At 39.5% G+C, this 23,703-nt stretch overlaps 1 protein-coding gene across 6 annotated transcripts in view; it reads right to left on the bottom strand.

The window, feature by feature from the left end:
- Positions 1-23,703, bottom strand: part of LOC129705599 (liprin-alpha-1-like) — a 107,206-nt gene that overhangs the window by 16,513 nt on the left and 66,990 nt on the right. For 3 of the 6 annotated variants that reach the window (XM_055649206.1, XM_055649209.1, XM_055649212.1), the window contains exons 14-24: positions 22,912-23,135; positions 22,144-22,381; positions 18,464-18,493; positions 16,117-16,262; positions 15,504-15,673; positions 9,198-9,288; positions 8,871-8,882; positions 6,684-6,765; positions 5,434-5,634; positions 3,851-3,913; positions 3,027-3,053 (exon numbers count right to left, since the gene is read on the bottom strand). In XM_055649206.1, the coding sequence (XP_055505181.1) occupies positions 3,027-3,053; positions 3,851-3,913; positions 5,434-5,634; positions 6,684-6,765; positions 8,871-8,882; positions 9,198-9,288; positions 15,504-15,673; positions 16,117-16,262; positions 18,464-18,493; positions 22,144-22,381; positions 22,912-23,135 (1,284 nt within the window). The remainder of the gene's footprint in view (positions 1-3,026; positions 3,054-3,850; positions 3,914-5,433; positions 5,635-6,683; positions 6,766-8,870; positions 8,883-9,197; positions 9,289-15,503; positions 15,674-16,116; positions 16,263-18,463; positions 18,494-22,143; positions 22,382-22,911; positions 23,136-23,703) is intronic. The other 3 variants (XM_055649207.1, XM_055649208.1, XM_055649210.1) reach the window with 3 other exon arrangements.

Raw genomic sequence — 23,703 nt, 5'->3', positions numbered from 1 at the left:
CAACGTTTCGGGCCAAAACCCTTCTTCAGACTGAAGTCTGAAGAAGGGTTTTGCTGCTGCACCCGCTGAGTTTCTCCAGCTTTTTTGTGTAACCTATTTCTTGCCAGGAATGAGTGTTCACATCCCACCTTGGCCACTGGCGGGTTTTATCTCCACTAATTGTATATCTAAAGTTAACAGGAATAATGACTCTCTAGGAATGTCCTAAAAAAAAACATTCAGGCCCACCACTGCCCTTTTGAAGAGATCTGCTACCCTTCACCAATCTAGTTTAGACATAACAACACATCTGTTAATTTGGCTAATTCCTTACTTCATAATTAGGGATGAATAGCAAAGTCCACATTTCATGAATAAATAAATAAATAAGCGATCATAACAAGTTTGATCAGTGCCAGCTTTTTAATCTTGACACCATAAAATAACACCAAGAAACAAGAGTATGGAACTAGGGTTGCCAACTTTCTCACTCCCAAATAAGGGACAAATAGTCAAAATAAGGGACAAATTCCTGACGGTATAAAGTACAGAAGACCTTCGTCGAGTCACCGCTAATGGGCTTAACCCACGTGGTTTTTGCTTCTCATTGCTTGTTATGGCTGCACAGTCTTTTCTTTTTGCAGGTTTATCCATATTTGCACATGCCAAACCACCCGAACAACACCGGACGTTGCCGAAACTTTTTGTTTTGGCAGGAATTGGCAAAATATAGCGTACAACTGATGCGCATAAGGGGGCCTGTGAATGGATGAAAGGTGAATCACTTGCACGTGGCATCAACAGCACACGCAACACGCACGCACGCTGTTGTATCAGATCTAGATCTGGTGAAGCTCCTTGACTTAAGATGCTTCCTCTTGCAATATTTTGACTTTACGATGGTGCAAAAGCGATACACATTCAGTAGAAACTGTACTTCAAATTTTGAATTTTGATCTTTTCGATGAACCAGGCTTGCAACTGATGCACGGAAAGGACCATTGTACCAGTGCCTAAGAATGTCTCTCCAGCCTGCTTGAATGACTACCGACATGACTAGTTATGAAATGCTTCGAGGCTGATCAAGAACTACATTGGCGTCTTCCTTCCTCGCACCATGGACCCACTGCAGTTCGCATATTGTCCGAACAGATCCATGGATGATGCGGTCTCCCAGGTTCTGCACACCACTCTCACTCACCTTGACAGCCAAAAGGGGGGGCTGTGTGAGGATGCTGTTCGTTGATTTCAGTTCAGCTTTCAACACCATAGTCCCCACCAGACTTGCTGAGAAGCTGCTGGAACTGGGGCTGAACACTCCCCTGTGTGCCTGGGTCCTGGACTTTCACACCGCCAGGCCCCAGGTGGTCAAGATGGGGAGACATACCTCCAAACCCCTCACCCTGAACACAGGATCCCCCCAGAGTTGCATCCTCAGCCCCCTACTGTCCTCCCTGTACACACATGACTGTGTGGCCAGGTTAAGCTCCAACTCCATCATCCAGTTTGCTGAAGACACTGTGGTGGTGGGCCTGATCTCTGATAACGATGAGAAGGCCTACCGGGAGGAGGTGACTGACCTGGCACTCTGGTGTCAGGACAACAGCCTCCTCTTGAATGTCACTAAAACTAAGGAGCTGATTGTGGACTTTAGGAGGGCTCAACAACCGAGGACGTACACGCCACTGGAGAAAAATGGGACTACTGTGGATAGGGTGAGCAGCTTTAAATACCTGGGAGTCCACATCACAGAGGATCTGACATGGACATCACACACTGCCGCACTGGTGAGAAAGGCAAGGCAGCACCTTTACCACCTCAGGCAGCTGAGGAAATTCAGAGTCTCTCTGAAGATCCTTCAGTGCTTCTACTCTGGGGCTGTAGAAAGCATCTTGTCCGGTGACATCTTAATCTGGTTTGGGAACAGCTCTGCCCAGGACAGGAAGGTTCTGCAAAGAGTAGTGCGTTCGGCCGAACGCACTATGGGAACTACACTCACCCCCCTGCAGGACCTATACACCAGGAGGTGCTGATCCAGAGTCAGCAACATAATGAAGGACCCCTACCACCCCAGCAACGGACTGTTCCAGCTGCTACAGTCAGGCAAGCGCCTCCACTGTCACGCCGCGAAAACAGAGAGGATGAGACGGAGTTTCTTCCCACAGGCCATTAGGACTGTAAACACTCATCTCACCAGGGACTAATTTACTGTTGTGTCTCTTTTTTTATTTTTCTAAAATGTAAATACTGATTCTGTTCTGTTCTGTTGTTTTGCACAATCCGCAGGCATTGCCACTTTCATTTCACTGCACATCTTGTATGTGCATGTGACAAATAAAGTTGACTTGACTTGACGTCAACCAAGTCACCAAGTCAGGGGCAATTCGTTGACCGACTCAGCCGTGACTGGGTGAATGATGAGTTGGCCCGGGTGCTGGACTGCACACAAAGCCCACCCGGCGGGCCAGCTGAGGAATTTTGGCCCTGGCGCCGGACTTTGCGCATGACGTCATGAACCGATGATCGGCCATGAGAAGAAGGAGGGGTGGTGGTGTCGGCGGTAAGCGAAGGTCCATAGGTCGGACAGCTGGCTGGGCTACCGACCAACGGGGCTACGGGCGAGGTGCTGCTGCTGCACTCCATGGGCTGCACTACGTTGGGACGAACGAGGCGGGGCCAGACGTGGCACTCCGACCCGCAATCTCCTCGACCCGAGTAGTAGCAGTCAAATACGGGACAAGGGTGGCCCCGTATGGGACAAACCGGGTTTAGCCCAATATACGGGATGTCCCGGCTAATACGGGACAGTTGGCAACCCTATATGGAACACAACCAAGGGATTAACACAAAGAATGGCCACACTGACCTTAACATAAACCCTGCCTTAAAACAACATCCAATTACTGCAATGTAGTAAATTGCTTTCTCTGCAAAATTTTACTGCAAATGCCCAAGTTTTGTGAAACATTTAAAAACTGAAACAAATAAAAGGGGATGTGGAATTTTAGTAAGCAAAGAGAAAGATAATATATTGTTAAAAAGCCCACCTGGGCCCAGCTGCCCTCTTCATCATCCTGATGTTAAAGCAGTTAGAAAAGCAAGAGGAAAACATGTATCATAAAGTTAATAATGATATATTGGTTTAGTAAGCTCTCATAATCAGTGACACAAACCAGCAAAATGTAAACTCCATGCACAGATTACTTACATTTTAAAGTGATATCTATGTTAAATAATCAAGCAGATTATTAGGAGTATATATACTAGATAGATATGCATTTGGCAATCTTACTATAAAGCATACGTTTAATTTTGACAAATTTAAGATCCCTTTGAGTTGCTTAACAACAGGGATGCTCTCCAATACTAAACCGTTTCGGGATTTTAAAAGGTTGCTTTAGTATAGGACTGCCAAAAAGATGTAGCTTAACAACTCTACAGTGTTGTGAAATTTGCTCTGGAAATAGCCATATTGTTAAGATACCTCCAGCTCAGAATCGAATGCAAATCGGAATAGAATAGGGGCTATGCTACATAGGGGCTATGGTTCATGTAACTTCCTCCACAATTTCTGTTGTATGCCTGATAGAAAGGATGCATTATTGTATTCAGCATTAATATCGAGAGTTGTTACATTGGCACAGGAACATCCCTCAGGCAAGACTCAGACAGAATCCAGAAGCGGATATTATGCATCTGGGTTATTGAAAAAACATTTTTTTGGGTGTGCAACCATCCAGTTCAAATTTCATCTGACATTACAAAATCCCGAAGTAATTACAACTAAAAACATGTAGAAGGTTGAAAAAAAACACACAAGATACATGAGGAAGAGATCAGAGAGAGAAGCTACGAAACACATGGGACTAACCGTCTGTGGGGTAGCAGCAAGAGTTTCCATTTCTTCATGTGTTAACCAGACATTTCCAGAGGACTAATGACATAACCCATAGAGACACAATCAAGTCCAATGACAGGAAAGCAGTAATAAAGAGAGGTGCCATATCATTAAGCAGTAGGTATGTTTAAGGAGGTTAGCTCATGCTTAACCCACAGTTAGTTACAATTACAGCTGAATATTGACAAGGTTATTTACATGCCTGCTAACATTTAGCTTTGCAGTTGAAGGATGACAGTCTGAATTAATATGGATGAAGGAAAAAGGTAATCTTAATCATGCCAAACAAGATTTTACTTCGGAAAAAAAAAGTACTGGAGTAACTTAGCCGGTGGGGCAGCATCTCTGGAGAACATGGATAGGTGACATTTTGGGCATAACATGATTTAATGAAGCATTCCATTAACTTTCTGCAAATGTGTTGAAGGCTTGATTAGGGTACTGTGAACAGGAGTTGGGATGTTATGTTATAGCTGTAGAACATGTTGATATGGTCATATTTAGAGTACCCGGGTGCAGTTCTGGTTGCCCATAAATAGGAATTAAGCTGAAAAGGGTTCAAAAGCATTTACAAAAATGTTGGTAGACAAAAGTGCTGGAGAAACTCAGCGGGTGCAGCAGCATCTATGGAGCAAAGGAAATAGGCAACGTTTTGGGCCGAAACCCTTCTTCAGACTGATGACAAAAATGTTACTGAGTCTGGATAGTTTGAGTTACAAAGAGAGCTCAATAGACTTAATAGCTGAATGGGACTTTTTATCCTGCAGCATAGGATGACATTATGTTTAAGAAAAAACTGCAGATGCTGGAAAAATCGAAGGTAGACACAATGCTGGAGAAACTCAGCGGGTGAGGCAGCCTCCATGGAGCGAAGGAATAGGTGACGTTTCGGGTCTTGACCCGAAACGTCACCTATTCCTTCGCTCCATAGATGCTGCCCCACCCGCTGAGTTTCTCCAGCACTTTTGTCTACCTGGGATGATATTACAGTAACTTATAAAATCATAACTGGCATAGGCAATTATGGATAGTCATTTTTTTCTCTAGGCTAGGAGAGTCTACAACTAAACTACATAAGTTTAAGGTGAGTGGGGAAAGATTGAAAAGGGACCAGAGGGACAGCTTTTTCACAGTAGAACATGTATATGGAATGAGCTGCCAGAGGAAGTGGTGAGGTGGAAACAATTACATCATTTAGAAGACACTCGGACAGACAAGTGGATAGGAAAGGTTTGGAGAGATACGGGCCAGGTACAGGGAAATAGGACTTGGCTTGGTTGGGCAACTTTGTCAGCAAGGGAGTGTTGGGCCAAAGGGCCTGTTTCCATACTTTGACTTTACTCTTATAGATTCAATAATGTTTTATTGTCACATGCACCTAGGTACAGTATTAGCACTCACAATAAGAAAATAGCAAAATAAATACATTCGAAAACAATATATAGTACACATCTGCAATTATTAATGAATCTATTAATGAAGCGTTTAAACTTCCAAACAAAAATCTAGTTACACATTTTTGATATGGTGATGGGAGGAATGAAATAGGCTCTTACCGTTCGTGAAGTTGGAGGTGCTGAAGGACTGGTTAGTGATACCATTTCCTGGATGGCTAGACGCAATTTTAACCTGTGAAGAGGATTACTAATGCCGATCTCTCGCTGAATCTCTGTATCTGATAAGGCCGACATGATAGCACCACTTTTAACATTGGCTCTACATGCTGCCACGTACCAAGCAGGCATGCCAACCCAAAGCTGCAATAACAAAAACAGTGAACCAGATGATCAGTGGACAGAAAATACAGCCATTCACAAATCGACCAACCACAACTTAAGCTAAAACATCACGAACCTAAGTTTCCCTAAAACTCAGGTGAGAAACCCTCTAGATCAGAGAGAACATCAGTTCTGAATTCTCAACATAACATTATTCTCTATCGTACATTAACAATGAGTCGAATATGGAGACAAATTTAAATCGGGACCTTGTTAGTTATTTCTGCACCTCCCTGCAATAAAGATCCACAAAATGTTTGCCACTTGTGTCCATATTCACTTTGATCATCCCTCTACTCCTCTCATCATGATTCTGCATTTTAATTCTACAAATAAAATATTTACAGAAAATAAAAAAAATAAAAATCAGTAGGTTAGGCAGCAGCAAAGGGAGGAACACAATTGGCATTTCATGTCAATGTACAGATCAAACAGAGAGCGATCCTCTCAACCAGAGTAGTTCAGGCATTTTGATTTGCAGAATTTGCACCATTCTGTCGATGCAATGTAAATTTCTGCACCAAATCATAGCATAGTTATTAGCAAAGTTTGAAATATTTTCTTTTACACTCAGTAAACTGGTTAGTTTAAGATTTGGAATGCATTGTCTGAATCGACAGTGGAAATATTTCTATAATTGCTTTGGCTCACTCCGCTTCACCCACATAATGACACAGGAGTCTAGGTTTAACACAGTGGGTTCACGCCAGATCCTGGAGAGCAATTTCATTAGCATCCTTCACTAGTTTCTTCTTTCCCTATACTCTGCAATTGTTCTCTCTCGGTCCCATAAGCAATTAATACAAATCAAAATGTTGTAAGAATTAAGCATGGGGCACGTGGTTGGAGAATGAGGTTTGAGTTAGCTCTGAACTGTTTGGTGGAATTAGACCCAACACCCAAAGACATAGGCCTGTTTCCATTATCATTGTTAGTTGTTTATATATATATCTTTCATTCATGTTCTATATCTCTCTACATCATGGTCTAAATCTCTCGTTTCCCTTTCCCGTGATCTGCTATCTTACCTCCAACCATACAACCACTGTGGGGCCATCCCATAGCGCAAATGGCAACCCTTGCCTTCGTGCTTCTTCCAATAATTCGGTCCTATAATACAAATATTGTGTTAACGAAACAGATTCGTTTCCAATTACTTCAAGACAGGTGTTACCCAGTTTATACTCCCAGCAAAATAAGCATTCTTGCAGCGTTGTGACATTTGACTGCACTGTAAGTATCGAAATAGCACTTAAAACATGCAAACTGGGTTAGATAAACAAACTCGCAACGTGAAATACTTATAGGAAAGTACGAGCATTGTTTTGTATTAATAAAGCAGAGCATTGTTAGGCAAGTCAGAAATTCATTCAAAAGAGTTGGTTATACAGTGAAGCTTCACGCAGAAGAATATTCACACACCGTGTACTTCAATCAGTACTTCCATTCCCAAGGAGTTCCAGTTATTGAGGTTGATTTATTTATACAGCATTACACACCTAACTGCTAACACTCATATTTTGTTGTATTTATTCACGGGACATGGCATTGTTGGTGTTTATTGCCAGTTTATCATGAACCCAGCAGTTGGCTGCGCCAATGCAGAGGACAATTAAGAGTCGATCCAAATGTCCAAGAGATAAGGGTGTCAAATCTTTTCTAACGCCTATTATGAACAAGATGTGCTTACCGAATAGTCTGATAGCATTATTGTCTTAGGTTAAATGCTGCAAAAGCAGCGTTTCACAAGGAAAGTATTCAATACTGATGAACAAAGTTACAAAATGCAAACGTGGATTTTAATTTAAAATGGAAAAGAGTTATTTTTGGACCAAATGGGAGATTCCAATATAGTCGCATTTAAGATGATATTCCAAGATAAAAAGTTGAGGTGGCAAAGAACAAAAAACTTTTCAGAGAAACAGCTGGCGTATACCGTTGCAGATTTCAGAATTGGATAGGATAAAAACTATAGAGCAAATTTGGTAAGAACTCTGCAATGCAAGCATACCTGTACAAAAGCACCGGGATACTGAAATGTATATTAGGTAGACATTTTTGGTGAGGGATAGTGTGAATAGGCCTATCAAATTAAAACAATGACATGTATGACATTTTCTACTTAATTAAGAATGAAGTAGAAATGCCTTTAACTAGTGAATAGCAGCCATATCAATGGAAACTGTTTGAAATTTCAGCTACGATACTTCTCCACTCAATGCAGTTAGATGGTGGAACTCACGACCACAGGTAGTTGACTTGAATGGCCTAAAGTAATCTGATTAAGGGGAAATTGATCCAAGTATTTTATGATGTGATTTAGTGAAGTATGGGAGCAGGCTTATGTGAAGCACTAACACTGACATGGAATTAACAGGCAGAATAGCTGGTCCTGTGCTGTATATATCTTTACACTGCTTTCAACATTCACCTCAAGGGCTGCTCCAAATTTAAAAACTCCCTCAACTTTTTGCCACCAAAAAATAGGTCAAGTACTCATTCATTTTATTAAAAGTTTTCTGCTGAGCGCTTTAAGATATCTTACTACCTCATTAAACACAAGTTGCGACTGGCTTGTAGGATTTTGACAAATAAAATTGCCTGTGCATTGCATGATTACCCATTTAGTGGTCACTGGAGTTAAAGATTACATATGACCATGACAATGCTGTGGGTGCAATCTATGGTGGAATATTTTTCATTGAGGAATGGGACTTTATAGGACAGTAAGAGATGACTGCTCGAGATCTGACAATAAACCCCCAGCCTTCAACAAAACTTATTTCCCTCTTCCAAAGGAAAAATGGAAATCCTAAAATAGACCTTCACCTTTTGGAAAATACCTGCCTCAGTCCAGAAACCAACCCCAGAGCATCACCAATAATGATGCTGCATGATCGACTGGACGAGTTAGGGTAAATGACTACTTATCCCACTGGGCCTTGAGAAATTTTACCATTGCAGGCAATTAGGTAGAGACAGATTCTGCGTGCAAGGCCAATATTCCAGGTCAGGAAACCATGACCACTTATTAATCACTTAGTCCACATACAATTAAAAACTCTCCTCTACAAACTGGAACCCAATGGAAATGTTTGCATCCAAGTTATATTCCAGCAGTCTACACATTCCAGACAGAGTTCCCTTTACCATTAGACACTGACACAGAGCAAAAACCAAAAGCATTCATGAAAATTATTGATAAATTAACTTACCCTGATTTATTACTAAGGTCATGGAGTGAATTATAACATAAAAAGGGAAAGAAATGAAAAACAAAACAAAATGTAAAACACTAATCTTAAATGAAAAGTAAAATGATAGGGGGAAAGGAAAGGATGTGGGAGGTGAAAGGAAGTTGGGAAAACCAAGCTTGCTTCTCAGTTGACATTGTTCAAAAGACATTTGATTTATTTTAATCATTGCCACATTCAAAATACCAATGCAGTTGTTTGACAAGTATTTTTTTATAAATCCAAATAGTAAAATGGCCATGCTTTTTTGTAACTATTTCAGAAAAAGTTCTGGAAAAAAAAACTTACTTCTTTTTCAATTTCCTATCTTTTTCTGCTTGGCCAAGTTTACTGAGTCCCAAGGTATCCTGAGGACCGGTTTCCATATCTGGTATGCCAGCTATAAAATTTAAAGTTATATCATTATAATTTCCTGATGCAAGTGATCTAATTGGTTTCATTGAAACTTGTGAATTGCATTTTGCATGGCAGTTTACTCCTCTAAATAGCAAAAATATTTAAAGCCGTTTCCAAGGCCATTAGGAAATTCTGATAAATGAACACAGGGGCAGGATGAGGGAAATTTAGAAGTTGCCACAGGCACTTAAATATTTATTAGTTTGTACGCTGCAGCAACATTAGAAAAGACTGAAAATATTTATCCTGGATGAGTACAGCATCCGCACCACCAGAGACAAGGCAGTTTGTTGATTAGAACTGAATCTACCAACCGTTAACTGACCATTTACTCTCACTATAACTATTGCAGTCTCTCACCAAGGCTACTTGTATAATACTTCCCAATTCCATGACCACCCCCCTTGGAGGAAATAGATAGTAGATGAGAACATTTTCACCTGCTAGTTCATGCACCTTCCTAATTTGGAAATATATCGCCACTGTTGCTGGGTCTAAATTCTAGAACACGACCAACAGAACAAAGAGAGTGCCGCCACTTGAGCAACTGCAGTGATTCAAGGAGGTAATTTATCACCAACTTCTTCAGGTATTAAGCATGCGCAACACCATCATCCCATAACAAAAGACAAAGTGCTGGAATAACTCAGTGGGGCAGGCAGCATCTCTGGAGAACATAGATAGGTGATATTTTGGTTCGGGACTTTCCTTCGTTCAGAAGAAGCAGATATAGATTCTTGATTTGTACGGGTGTCAGGGGTTATGGGGCGAAGGTAGAATAGGGTTACGACGGAGAGATAAACCAGCCATGATTGAATGGTGGAGTAGACTTGATGAGCCGAATGGCCTAATTCTGCTCCTATCACTTATGAACTTATGGAGAAGGGTCCTGACCCAAGGTGTCACCCATCTATGTTCTGCAGAGATGCTGCCTGAGCCACTGAGTTACTCCAGCATGTGCCTTTTCTTATAAACCAGCATCTGCAGTTCCTCGTGTCCAACATCATCCCATAAATGAGATTTTAGAAATCTGCATTTCAAATATTGTACGAAAAATTAATGACAAATATTAACATTATAACTATGATTGAGATATTAATTCAGAAGTGTTCAATTTTAGCATAGTTCCACCTAATATCCCTTGAACTACTCTTCATAAGCAAAAATAAATATAAATTGTTGAAAACATCATATGCAAGTATTAAATCACTCCATATTACAAACAATTACAAACTGCTTGTCTAAAGTAATAATAGCATACAAACAATGATAAAGGCAAAATATTTCCAGTTTGAACATGCAAGGCATTGTGGCATCAGTAAAAATAAAACACATCTAGCATCACAAGCCTGGAATTCAACAAGCAACGTGTTAATATTATTGTTCAAAATCTTTTATAAACCATTATGGAGTACAAGTAACTCTGCCACAACCAATTGTTTCCACTGCATGGATATAATAAAAACTTCACTTTGGGTTGGGTGAGATGGGAAGAGGAACTGATAAAAATAAACCATGTAGATAATGTGAACAAGTTTGAACTCAAATTGAAGAGATTGCGTTGTCATCTTTGCTTATTTAAGAGTGCTTTATTCCCCTGTTGAAACACTGCCAGTTCCACCTGTACCATATTATGGCTGAGAACCCAGATCATGCGTTTCATGACTTTCTACTTTACACAACCTGCAAAACGTTCTGAATACAACTGACAGAACTCTTGCCTCATCAAAACCTGCTATTTAATATATTGCTAAGTGCTACTGAATTACTTTATAGTGAAATCAGGTCGAGAATTCCTCCTTCATTTCAAATCCACACGATCTTCTGCATTATACCACTGTTTGTACTGAGTTCTTTCAGCATAGGAATAAACTGATTCAAGTTCTCTGGAACTTAATGCACCTGAACTCTTGCATCGTTGCTGCCAAAACCCTATAAGATTTTTATTTTTGAACCGCCCTTTATTTGTTTACTTCTTGTGACTTTTTGGTTACTTTTTGTCATAAAATTGTTACGAGTCAACTAAAGCCCACTAAAAGTGGGGTGGGAGAATGGAGTTGGCGTATTTGAACTTTCTGAAGGATTTTGAAGATGTGCCACACAGAGATTTGCTTAACAAGTTTAGATATGTTCATAGAATTACACAGCACTGAAATTGGCCCTTCGGCCCAACTCATCCATGTTGAACCAAGATGCCCAATCCAAGCTGGTCCCATTTGCTCAAGCCTGGTCCATATCCTTCCAAGTAGTTCCTATCCATGTTCTTGCCTCAACTATTTCATCTAGCAGCTTGTTTCATATACCATCCACCCTTTGAAAAAAAAGGCATCCCCATCTGGTTCCTAATAAATGTTTATTCTCTCACCAATGTATTACAGTTCTCCATTCCTCTGCCCTGGGGGAAATAAAACTGTGCATTCACCCTATTTCCCTCATGATTTCACACACTGAAATGTATTGATCACCCATCAGATGTCTTCACTCCAAGGAATAGTCCTAGCCTGCTGAACTTCTCCCTATAGCTCAGGCCCTCTACTCCTGCCAACATCACAAATCTTCTCAACACTTTTTCCAGCTTAATGGCATTTTCTAATAACAGGAGGACCAAATCTGAACACAATTCTCCAAGTGCAGCCTCACCAATGGCTTGTACGATGTAACAATTTCTCAATTTCTATTCTCAATCCTTGCCTGACGAAGTCAAGCGTATCAAAAACCACCTTCACTACCCAATCCACCTGTGACAACACTTTAAGGGGACCTGTACTTCGAGATCACTCTGCTATACAGGTACTCCCCGATTTTCGATGCTTCTACTTAAGATATCTCGACTTTACGATGGTTCAAACACTCGGCAACGGCAGCCAGCCGCACGTCACTTCCAATCACGTGATCAAATTGCATTGCGTTTTTGTCATACGATATTTTCGATTTACGATGGGTTTATCGGAACATAACCCCATCGTAGGTCGAGGAGCAGCTGTACAACACTCCCCAGGGCCCTATCATTCACTGTTAACTTCTTTCCTTGGTTTGACTTCTCAAAATGCAACACCTCGCACTTCTATGAATTAAACATTGTTCGCCATTTCTCAGCACACTTGCAGGGTTGGGGCAAAAATACTGAAATATATATTGATTATCAGTTATCAGAAAAAAAATTATAATTGGGGGAAAAAAAGCAGATCTTTTCCAGGTTTGTAGACTGATTAGTGAGGTGGCTGAGGGAGTATAACGTGAAGGGTAGAAACAAGGAACTGTAGATGCTGAAGTAGGTCAGGCAGCATCGCTGATAGGTGATGTTTCGGGTCGGGACATTACCGATTCTTCAGATACACTCAGAATGATACACCCAGCTCTTCATGACCCACGCCAATGAAATGACCAACTGTTAAATATCCAAGGTACACAAAAAAGCTGGAGAAACTCAGCGGGTGCAGCAGCATCTATGGAGCGAAGGAAATAGGCAACGTTTCGAGCCGAAACCCTTCTTCAGACCGTTAAATATCCCAGTTTGCTGATGATTTAAAAGTGAGATGATAGAATCATAGAGCCGTACAGCGTGGAAACAAGCCTTTTGGCCTAACTCGCCCATGTTGACTATGATAGAGAGGATGATGTAAAGAAGCTTCATAGAGAGGGAGACAAATTGAATGAGTGGTCAAGAATGTAACAAATGCAACAGTGCGGAAATGTGAAGTAACGCCCATTCATATGCAAAATGACAACGCATTGCTGACAGGTCAGGCAATGATAGATCTTGCTTATTTAGGCAATCATGGGATATGAGTGAAGAGGGAGATGTGGGGATGGTAAAAGTAAAATAAAGTTATGGTAGACAATCACAATGATCTTGGCATTTGGTAGAGCAGACTTGAGGGACCAAATGACCTACTCCTGTTCCTGTTCTTCAAAATTAATTCCATGTTTAATTAGGTATTATGCACATCGATGCATTATCATGAAAGGTTTTCTAGTAAATTCAGTACAGAGTAGATTTACTTTCAAATTTAACATGTTTTTCATGATAATAGGGCTATTAAATTCTATCAAAATAGCACAAACTCTGTGCTTTCACAGTTTATTATCTATACAATTTTGACAATTGTGACTATTCATAAATGTCTTTGTCTTGCTTCCTCTGCCAAAGGCAGAGAAAACAAAGCTTTCTAATTAAGACAATGCCCTCTTCTATTTGAAAACAAAACATTAGCAACAATAATGTTTGTCAAGCTGCTTAAAAGAGGAAAGTCAGGAATTCAAAATTCAGATTATTTTAAAATTCAGGGCGAACTCACACTAATATTACAACTTGCTGCAAGGGGATAAAACTGGTATTTTGGTGATGATCTTCATGAAAATTAGAACATTCATTTAGTTGATGGCTGATTTGCTCTGGCAGTTTCACATCTGCTGCAGAAAGTTAAATGTTTGTCCCATGTGTTTAATTAGTTAAAGTCAATACATATTTTTTAATGAAAACCTTACAAAGGAAGCTTTACTGGCTACTGCCAAACCCATTTAGTGAATGGCTGATCAAAGCAACATACTGAACTAAGTGCAGTTAATGGGAGATACATTCATTCAAGCAATTTATTTTGGAACAAATGTTTTAAATCAAAAAAATTATGCGTTGCAAGTGTGGTCAATGATGGACATAAAAATAACATGGAAAGGGATGTTTGTGGCTGACTAATTTGATTGAATATTGAAGAGCTAAGGAGACTGTTATTGAATACAGTGCATTTGATGTAGTTCACAAAATACCAGTTTTATCCCCTTGCAGCTTGTAACAAGGCTTTTGACAAGTTCACTTATGGTTGGCTGACGAGAAAAAGTAAATATCCAGGGGATCAAAAGGAGAGTGGTTTGAATATTGATCCAATTGATCAAATATTAGTTCAATGGCAGGAAGCAAAGGATAATTGTCTAACAGGCATTTTTACAGCTGGAAATATACTTCAAAAGGAGACCCACAGGGTAAAATGGAGTACTAGAGTAACGGTGTGGAGGGAATTGAGATCCAGAGGACTTTGTACTCAGTTGCTTGTTGCAATATAATTTAAATGTCAGTTTTACTATAGAAGGCATGATCAATTGGTTTGCCATGGTACAAAAACAGTTCAAGTGATAGACTGATTGTAAGTGACAATGGAAATTAGGCCACTGCTTTCCTTTTATTTACCGGAAGCAAAAAAATAAGAGCAGAGCGCGTGTACAATATGACTTGATCATAACTTGAGTATCTTTACAATCACAGTCACCACACAACAGGAAAGATATGATTACAGTACAAAGGGCGATTGAAGGATATAACAAAAGGAAATTCTAAATCTGAAGATAATTGATAGGTTGGGGAAGTTATCCTTAAAACAGAAGTGATTGAGTTGAGGTGTGTAAAATTATGAGAGTAAAATAGAACAAACAGGAAAGACTATTTGGCTCAGCTGAAATATTAAGTGTAATAAAGTTCACATAACCGGTGCAAGGGAAATGAGGAAGTGTGTTTTCACTGAAGATGTTTGAAGTTAGGAACTCACTCCCTGAAAAGGTACAAGGCATAAACCCAGATTACATTTGAAACGTATTTGAATGTAACCCGAGGACTGTAACCAGCAGCCTCAGAGAGCAAATACTGGAAGGAGAGACTAGATTTGGCAGCATTTACAACCCTCTTCATGATACCTGAACTAATTGCACACAAGTTTATTCAGGCCAAAATTTCTACCTAGGCACAGATTATAAAAGATTACTTTACACTCAGTAAAAACACACATACTTTTGAGTTGATCCCTATTCATGGTATCAGAGACTATCTTGTTAAAGCCTGAAGGTCAACTACCATATTACATATACTAGCTATTAACTAAGCTGTCAAAATTAACTGAAAAATGTGGCTGTTTTACAAAAGGCTTCCATGCCAAGTCCTCAACATGCAGTCAAGCAGTAAAACAAATTACAATCCAAAATTCAATTCAAACCATATCATAATTCAACACCAGAGCAAAGATGCAAACTCCACTTCAAAAGATAGAAAGGAAAGAGGGCGAAGATTGGTGGACAGTCATTTGATAAAGCAAAATAAAATAATTTTAAATAAATGAGTGGAAACATACAGGATAAATTACAGTAGAAGTTAAAGACTTATTAACAAAAAAGTACTGATTCCAAAATTTTCTTACTGACTTCCAAACCAACCTTGCCCTGTGAGATCTTTGCCGGACGGTCCAAGCCGACCCTTTTCTTTCTTACCAAAGAGTCGCCCAATAGAAGACTTTATACTTTTCTTTTTGGGAGCCTTGTGAAGCGAATCCTGGCTGCTATTGCTGCTACTAGGACTGCCTTGGCCATCCTGAGACCCGGTTGAACTGCACAGTAACATTTGAAATAATGGAACAAATTGATGTTTACGGCATTGATTTCCCAAATAAAATAACAAAATAAACAACTCAATGCAGTTTAAGCTGCATCATCAATATTAAAGCACACAAGCAAAATTTATGCTGGATTAAAAAATGCCAGACTAGTTTAATTCACAAAAGTTTTATTTTAATCTGCAAGGATAACTGGACGGCACGGTTACTAGAGCGGCTTCCTCATAGGTCCAACAACCTGCGGTCAATTCTGTCCTCTGTATGGAGTTTGCACTCTCTCACTGTGACTGCCTGTGTCCTCTGGGCGTCATAGAGTTATAGAGACAGACAGCATTGAAATAGGCCATTTAGTGCACCACATCTACACTGACCAGTGGGCACTCATCTGTATCAGCCTTTAATAATCCCATGGATTGTACTTTTTGAAAATGATTCACCTTCTTATGTCGCGTATGTCCTCCTGGCTGACCGTGTGATAGGCACCTTGGTTGATTCTGTCTAATCGAATGGATCTTGGAGTAGAGGGTGGTGATGTTTCACATCTTATAGTTGTTTTATCTTCCCGAGCATCCTCTTTAGCCATCTGAGATTAAAGTTGTCGTGAGTGAGGAAAAAATTCAAAAGTGGGTAATAGTGTAAATAAAAACGGATTAAAATAAAAGCTGCCGCCACCACCACATCAACTAAAATTATATCAGCATCACAATGATCTCACAGGCACAATATAGCGAGCAAGGACACTGGGACAGGGACAGAGTTACCATGGCACAGGAAGCTGAGACACTTACCATAATGAGTTCTTCATTTGTGAAGATAATATATATTTGGAAGCAACCAGACAATGCAACAGCTCACATCTCACATTTATTGTGACTTTGTAAATGATTTAGAAAGATTATAATAAAGGGTAGCAAAAGTGACAAATGAATCTGTTGTACAAATGAAGGAGTCCAGTTAAACAGGTGCCTTGCTAGGAAACAAAGAATAAGAAAACACAATCTTTCTTTGCATTGTGGGTCACACAACAAAATAAGAAAAAAGAGGCAGGGGCCCAAGGTCCCAATTCTTCCAGATCACCAGAGAGTCTAATCTCACAATCTTTAACCAAAAAAGACTAACCTTCACATGCAATAGTTCTATTGAACTACCAAAGCAAAGAACCATCAATTTGGATATTGATTTTCAAAAATAAAGTTACATCATTGGAAGCAATTACTTAAAAGATCTGTTTTTTGCAGATGTTATCAATCCTTAGAACAATTCATTTTGATATCAGACAAGGGTCACATAAAACCTGCCAACCCCAACACCAGGAAATCTCTGCTCAAAGTATTTTCCACGAGAGCAAATCACAGATTAATTTTATGTCAACGCCAATGTAGCCACAGAATCATACAGCACAGAAATGGGCTATTTTATGCCACATCGTCCATGCTAACCATGACATATATCTATATTAATCCCATTTCTCTGCAGTAGGCCTGTATCTCCCTAAGCCTTTCCTGTTCAAATGCTTTTTAAATGTAATTTCAGCTGTCACTGTCACTCCCCCACCAGATGATTACCACCCTCTGTGTGGAAAAACTTCCTCTTCAGATCTCCTGCAAATGTCTCCCCACTCATCATAAACTCTCTGGATCTAGACTCCCCTTCACTGAGGAGAAGACTAAACGTCCGATACAGATCACCTTGCAGTCTCCTACATTCCGGGCAGAATAAAGCCAAACTATCCAATCTCTCCTTGGAACTGCAGCCTTCCTTTCATGCAACATCCACGTGCAGCTTTTCTGTACTCTCTCTATTGCAATCTTCAAGAACTGCACATAAACACTCAGAGTGCAGCCTAACCAATGTATTGTCCAACCTCAACATCGTGTCCCAAACTCTTACACTCAACACCTTGGCCTATGAAGGCAAGCGTACCAAATGACTTCACTACCCGACTCACCTGCATCTCCATTTTCAGGGAGACATTGACTTGCATCCCATGGTTTCTCTGTGCATTAACATTCCTAATGTCTCTGCCATTTACTCTATATTCCTACCAGCATTTCACATCTCAAAGTGCATTACCTCACGCTTGCCTGTATTATATTCCGTCTGCCACTGGTCCACTCAATTCTTGAGATTATCCATGTCCTGGTGTATGGCTTGACAAGCTTCTTGACCATCTAAGTGTGACTTCACCCATTTTCATGTCATCTACAAACTTACTAATCCGACCACTTCCATTTTCATCCAATTTATGTGTCATTCCTAACTGTCATTGTATGTCATGTTGTCACTGGTGGGCGAAGCACCAAGGTAAATCCCTTGTACGTGAATATTTGGCCAATACTTCATTCATTCATTCAAATCATATGTAAATGTATATGTGTGGTACATCACTTGCTACAGACATCGAGTCTGATAAACACCCATTCACCACTTTCTGGATAAGTATAGCATGAGTATTCAGTTCAATAATCTTGTGGATGAAGGAGTCACAGCATTTTACCATCTTCCACGTCAACGTCTTAACTTAAAATAATAAATGATAAGAATGAGTCATTTTGACTTTATACAACATTGACTAATATTTACACGTATTTTTAGCTAGTAGAAGTAGAAGTTGAATGCAGACAGTCCCTCTGAAAACCTTTTAAAAGTTGTTTAAAGCGAGGGAAAGGAAAAAGCCACATGAGAAAGATGCAACTGTTGCACTGATTAAGATGCAGATGACTACAAATGTGTCTAATCAACAATCTGTTGCCAGGTAATCAAAGTTCAATTTCATACAATTACCTTCCTACGGTGCTTCCTTAAATCACTAGGCTGACAGACACATGCAAAGAAAAGAGAGAGTCATTAAGGATAACAAACTGATTTAAAAGATTAGACAAGACAAGGCTGCATTAGAAATTACACACAACAAAAAGAGACAGCAAGAAAGATTTATCATGAACAGTGCAAATGTTATTAATGTCAGACTACAGATGTATTTTGAAAGCCCTGATTTAAGCAAATATTTATAAAACGTTTGAACACCTACCTATAGGTCGCTACTGTGGTTTCTGCATTATGTCACTCTGAATGACTTACACTTGGGCGAACAGCTTCGAGTTTACATTTAGCCTGTGCTTCAGTAAATTACAATTGTATGACATTCCAATGCTAATAAGTGTCAAATTTACATTTTAAATTGCTCCATGAATATTAATTGGATTAGCATGCATGAAACATCTCAGGAAATGAATTTGTGGTTCCTTCTACCAACAATATTGGAGCAGTAACCAGCCAGACATGCCCTTTCTAAAGTTCTGAATTGAGCCAATAAACTGTTTATTCAGTTACATCGAGTTAATGCATGTTAGCTGTTGTTTACCATATCACATTTAGGTGTGGCACATTCCTCCAATTTCTGAAGGGATTGGCTTAAAACGTAATGAAATAACTTCCTGATGTTAAGACAAATATGCAGAAATACAAAAATACCTGTAGCTACACCAGGCAACACATCGGGAGAGAGAAAAAGAATTCATTTTTCAATCCAATGTCCTTTCAAAAATAACAGCATAGATGGAGAGGAAGATAGATATCTCTCCAAAATTATGAATTTTTCTAATTTCATGATCTTAAAGATTTGAGGCCAAGTCATCAAACTCAATGGCCAATTGTGTTTCTCTCCATATTGGTTGGGCCTAAGCATCTCTATATTTCATTATTAATTTCAGATATCCAACAGCTGCAAATGTTTATAGAATTATAAAATCTGAAATATAAAGTCTAAGGCGAGTCATATTAAATTTGTGACGTAGTATATAAAGTTCTGCATCAATTAGATAGTGGCAACTACAAATGCACCTGTGAAATGAATAAGATAATCCATTTACTTTTTCAGGACAACTTGGTGATGCTTGAGCTATCAGGTCAACGTGATTGGCAACAATATAGACTTTATAAGAAACAGAAATGTTTGAGGAAACAATGCTGGGAGCTTGACTAAAATTGCCATAAGAAAGAGGAATGGAGAAAAAGCTAAACATGAGGAAGAAAACAGCAATGATTAAAACATGAAACCATATTCCATAAAAAGTCAAAAGTAGAAGATGCAGCAAAATGCACTATTGGATTATGAAATATTTGCTCTTGACACATCAATATAGCCAGGATCACTTGAACGCAAACACATCATAATTACTAGGTAGCATTATCTACACAGTTCTCCGAGCAACTGTTTGCCTCAGAACAATTTTTAAATCACAGGTTGTAATATTCAGACATTACCTACTGAAATGATATTGGTATGGTTTAAGAAGGAACTGCAGATGCTGGAAGATCGAAGGTACACAAAATTGCTGGAGAAACTCAGCTGGTGCAGCAGCATCTATGGAGTGAAGAAAATAGGCGACGTTTCGGGCCGGGTCTGAAGAAGGGTTTCGGCCTGAAACGTCGCCTATTTTCTTCGCTCCATAGATGCTGCTGCACCCGCTGAGTTTCTCCAGCAATTTTGTGTACCTTGGTATGGTTTATATTGGCATGTATATGAAGATACAATGAAAAACTTGAATTTGTGCTATCCAGGCAATTCATATCAACAAAAAACGCATCAGGTATTGCAAGAGGGAAAATAAACAGGGCTGAATATACTGATATAGCTCCAGAGAAAAAAAAAGTCTAAGAGTCACAGTAAGATAGATTGGAAGAATCTTAGCATACAAAAGGTCTGTTCAAGAGTCTGATAAAACTGGGGAAGGTGTTCTTGAATTTGGTGCTACATATTTTCAAGCATTTGCGTCTTCGGGAGAGGGGAGAGAGAATGACTAGGGCATGAGTGGTCTTTGAATACGTTAGTTGATTTCCTGAGGCAGCATGAAGTATAGTTGAAGGCAATCGGTGAAGATGGAGGCCGTTGGTGTGATGGATTGGGATGCGTTAATGACTCTGCAATTTCTCGCAGTCTTGGATACCGCAGCTGACATACCAAGCTGTGACGCACCTGGGTAGGATACTTTCTGTAGTGCTTCTGTTGAAATTGGTACGAGGCATTGGAGGCCACGTTGAACCTCCATAGCCTTCGAGGAAGTAGAAATATTGGTGTGCTTTCTTGCCGCAGCATTGATGTCATTGGAACAGGACAAATTGTTGGTGATCCACCTCCAGTTTAAATTCCATTTGGAATATTTTGGAGGACCAAGAAACCAAGACATCCAAAAATATGTATGCATTACAAGAAAACAATTTTAACATGCCGTTTAAGTCCTTGATTTGGCAACAGATTTGCACGATTCTCTCTTCATACAAAAACAGGTGTTTCACTTCCAATATAAACAGTTGGGAAATATTACATGAAATGATCATGACCTATATTTCTTAAACTACGGAAAACAATGCTTTAAGTCGCAAAATATGATCTACTTCACATCCTTGTTGCCAATTACTGTTAAATTTCAAGTTATTTCTAAATGCTATTCAATAGTTAAATATTCCACAGTTCAATGTCATCAGCGAGCATTTTGTAGAGTTTATCTTTTTATTTAAATTGTTTAAGGTGACAAGACAAATCTGGAAATATTCACCATTAAAATAGCCTAATTTTGATCAAATTCACATTAAACTGAAATTGTCTACCCCAGTTCCAGTACCATTGCTTTTAAAATGATCATGTTTGCTATAATATTTCAATTTTTGCCTCCATGCATCTGAAAAATTGGCTATCAGCCAATTTATAGGTTTGATTACAAAAGATTTTAAGATGTATTTGTTTATTCTCTATTCTCTTTGGAAAACCATGCACAGTGGAGTTATATGTAAATGTTTGTGCACAGGATCAGTGGATTTTATTCCCCGAATCACTCAACAGTCTAATAGTCATAATCATCATAATGGAAATTAGCTTTATAATTTCAAATTTAATATCGAGTGTAAATTCCACAGCTGCTGTGCATGTTTCTGAACTTGTATCTCTGAATCAGTGATCCAGATCTGTGTTTCTAATCCAGTAACTTAAGTACTACGTGCATCTTTAAACATTTTCAGTTCCCTACTCATCCAATTGACACCAACAGCAATTCCACTGCCTCTAACTTCAAGGAGGACAAGGGCATCCTACCACCATAACTTGGAAATACATTGCTGGCCTTTTATCATTACAGAATAAAAATCCTGAAGGTCTCAACCTTACACCACAGGAGAACTTTCACAAGGGCTGCAGCTCTTCATGGAGGTGACCCACCACACCCTTCGCAGGAGCAATTACACAAGGGCATTAAATAAATGCTGGCCTTGCCAAATTATGCTCAGATCCCAAAAATTAATGAAATGAAAAATCATTAAGGGACACTGAAGTGGCATGTTCATCAGCAGAAGTAGATTTTGGATAGTAACCACACAGTATTACTCTAATGTTAGCACAAGGCCATGTGCTGCGCAATGGACTCTGTGGAAAGATATTGCAAAGTTACAATAGAAAGATTTAAACTCACCAGTGTCATGACACCAAGCCTGTCCATGTCGTGAGCAGCGTTTCGAGGGGTTCGTCTTGGCGTGGAATGTCCACTGCCAGGTGGTGAAGACCTGGCAAGGGATGAGCCAGTGAAAGAGGCAGGGAGTGTACCTCCTCGGTATTGGCAGAGATTCAGACCATCAAGGCTACCACTACCCACTCGGCTCTCGATTTCTTCTGCCCTCTGCTGTGTGGACTCTTTTTCCTCTTGGATGAGCCTGCGGAACAATTAACTTGAATGCTGAAGCACATTTTCACATGTTTTATCACGCTCATCATCGTGGTATGAAATAATAAATGAAAACATTACAAACAACGGCTCCATCTCACGCTGCCACGTGGACGCTTGAAGCAAAACATGCTCTGCGTGCTTTCACTGAGATTTTAATTGGAATCAGCATAATATGGAAATATTCAGTCATTTGTTCAGCCTGAAATCACTTAAACTTGCTTACACGCTGTGTTTATATTATCCCGTTATTGTTAGATTTATTCTAACTGTGTCACGTCTACGGGGGAGGGGGAGGAGAGAAATAGTCTGCAGATGAAGCTGATTACTTTATTTTTTTTTTTTTTAATCCAACACCAAGAGCTTCTCAGCCAAGATTATATACGATACAATAAGATAGAAATTTATCCCAGGAGGGAAATTGATCTGTGATGCTTTCATCCTTGATTAAGTTATTTGAGGTTTTTTTTCCTTTTTGCTAATCATTATGAAACATCGATATATTATAACAGGACAAACCTTATTTCATTATTGATGGCGTCCAACTGTTCTTGAAGCATCATAGCCAAAGTTTGGGCATCAGCCTGACCACTTGGTGAGAGTAGATCAACAGAGCTGAATATTGTCTCTCTATCATCTTCTGCATCCGACACTTCAGCATCGCTCTCAAAAGCCTGGGCGACATTTGCCAAGACGCTGGCTTGTTGCGCACGCTCCCATTCTTGTTCATTCAGAGTCTGGACCTGTTTACAAAAGTGTAGTGCAACTTATTCAAGCAGGTTACCAAAATGTCAAGCATGGAACAGAGATGCAAGGGCAGGAAAGGACCTTTCAATCCAATGAGCCTCTTTCCCAAAATTCAATCAGAGTATAACTGATCTAGATACCAAATCCCACCGTGGAAAAACAAAATAAAAACTGAATGCTGAAAATCTAAAATAAAAAGATTCTGGAAATTCTGGTCAGGCTGCAGCTGTGGGAAGAAAACGGTAAATATTTCAGGTTAAAGATCCTTTGTTTGAACTGTTATTATTACTTCCAGATCCTCATTACCAATTCCATCTAGTAGTCCTTGGTCCCATAACTGAATATTATTGCCTAGCAAAATTGTACCCAGGCAAGTTTTTTTTTTACATGTTTAATCGTCCCCATGTCTCAATAGCATTTTGCCAAAAAGAGCACTCATTTATGTACAGCATTCGGTTTCAAAATTATAGATCCAATTATTGGGAAAAGGGACCAATCAGCTGAAAAGGTAACAATAAAGACCCACAATGACCAATTGCAAACCAACAAACAATAGGCTTGGAA

This window comes from Leucoraja erinacea, chromosome 18 (assembly GCF_028641065.1).
Source record: "Leucoraja erinacea ecotype New England chromosome 18, Leri_hhj_1, whole genome shotgun sequence".
In the NCBI taxonomy this organism is placed as follows: Eukaryota; Metazoa; Chordata; class Chondrichthyes; order Rajiformes; family Rajidae; genus Leucoraja; species Leucoraja erinaceus.
The sequence above is the reverse complement of the archived record's forward strand: the minus strand, read 5'-3'. Positions and strand labels throughout refer to the sequence as shown.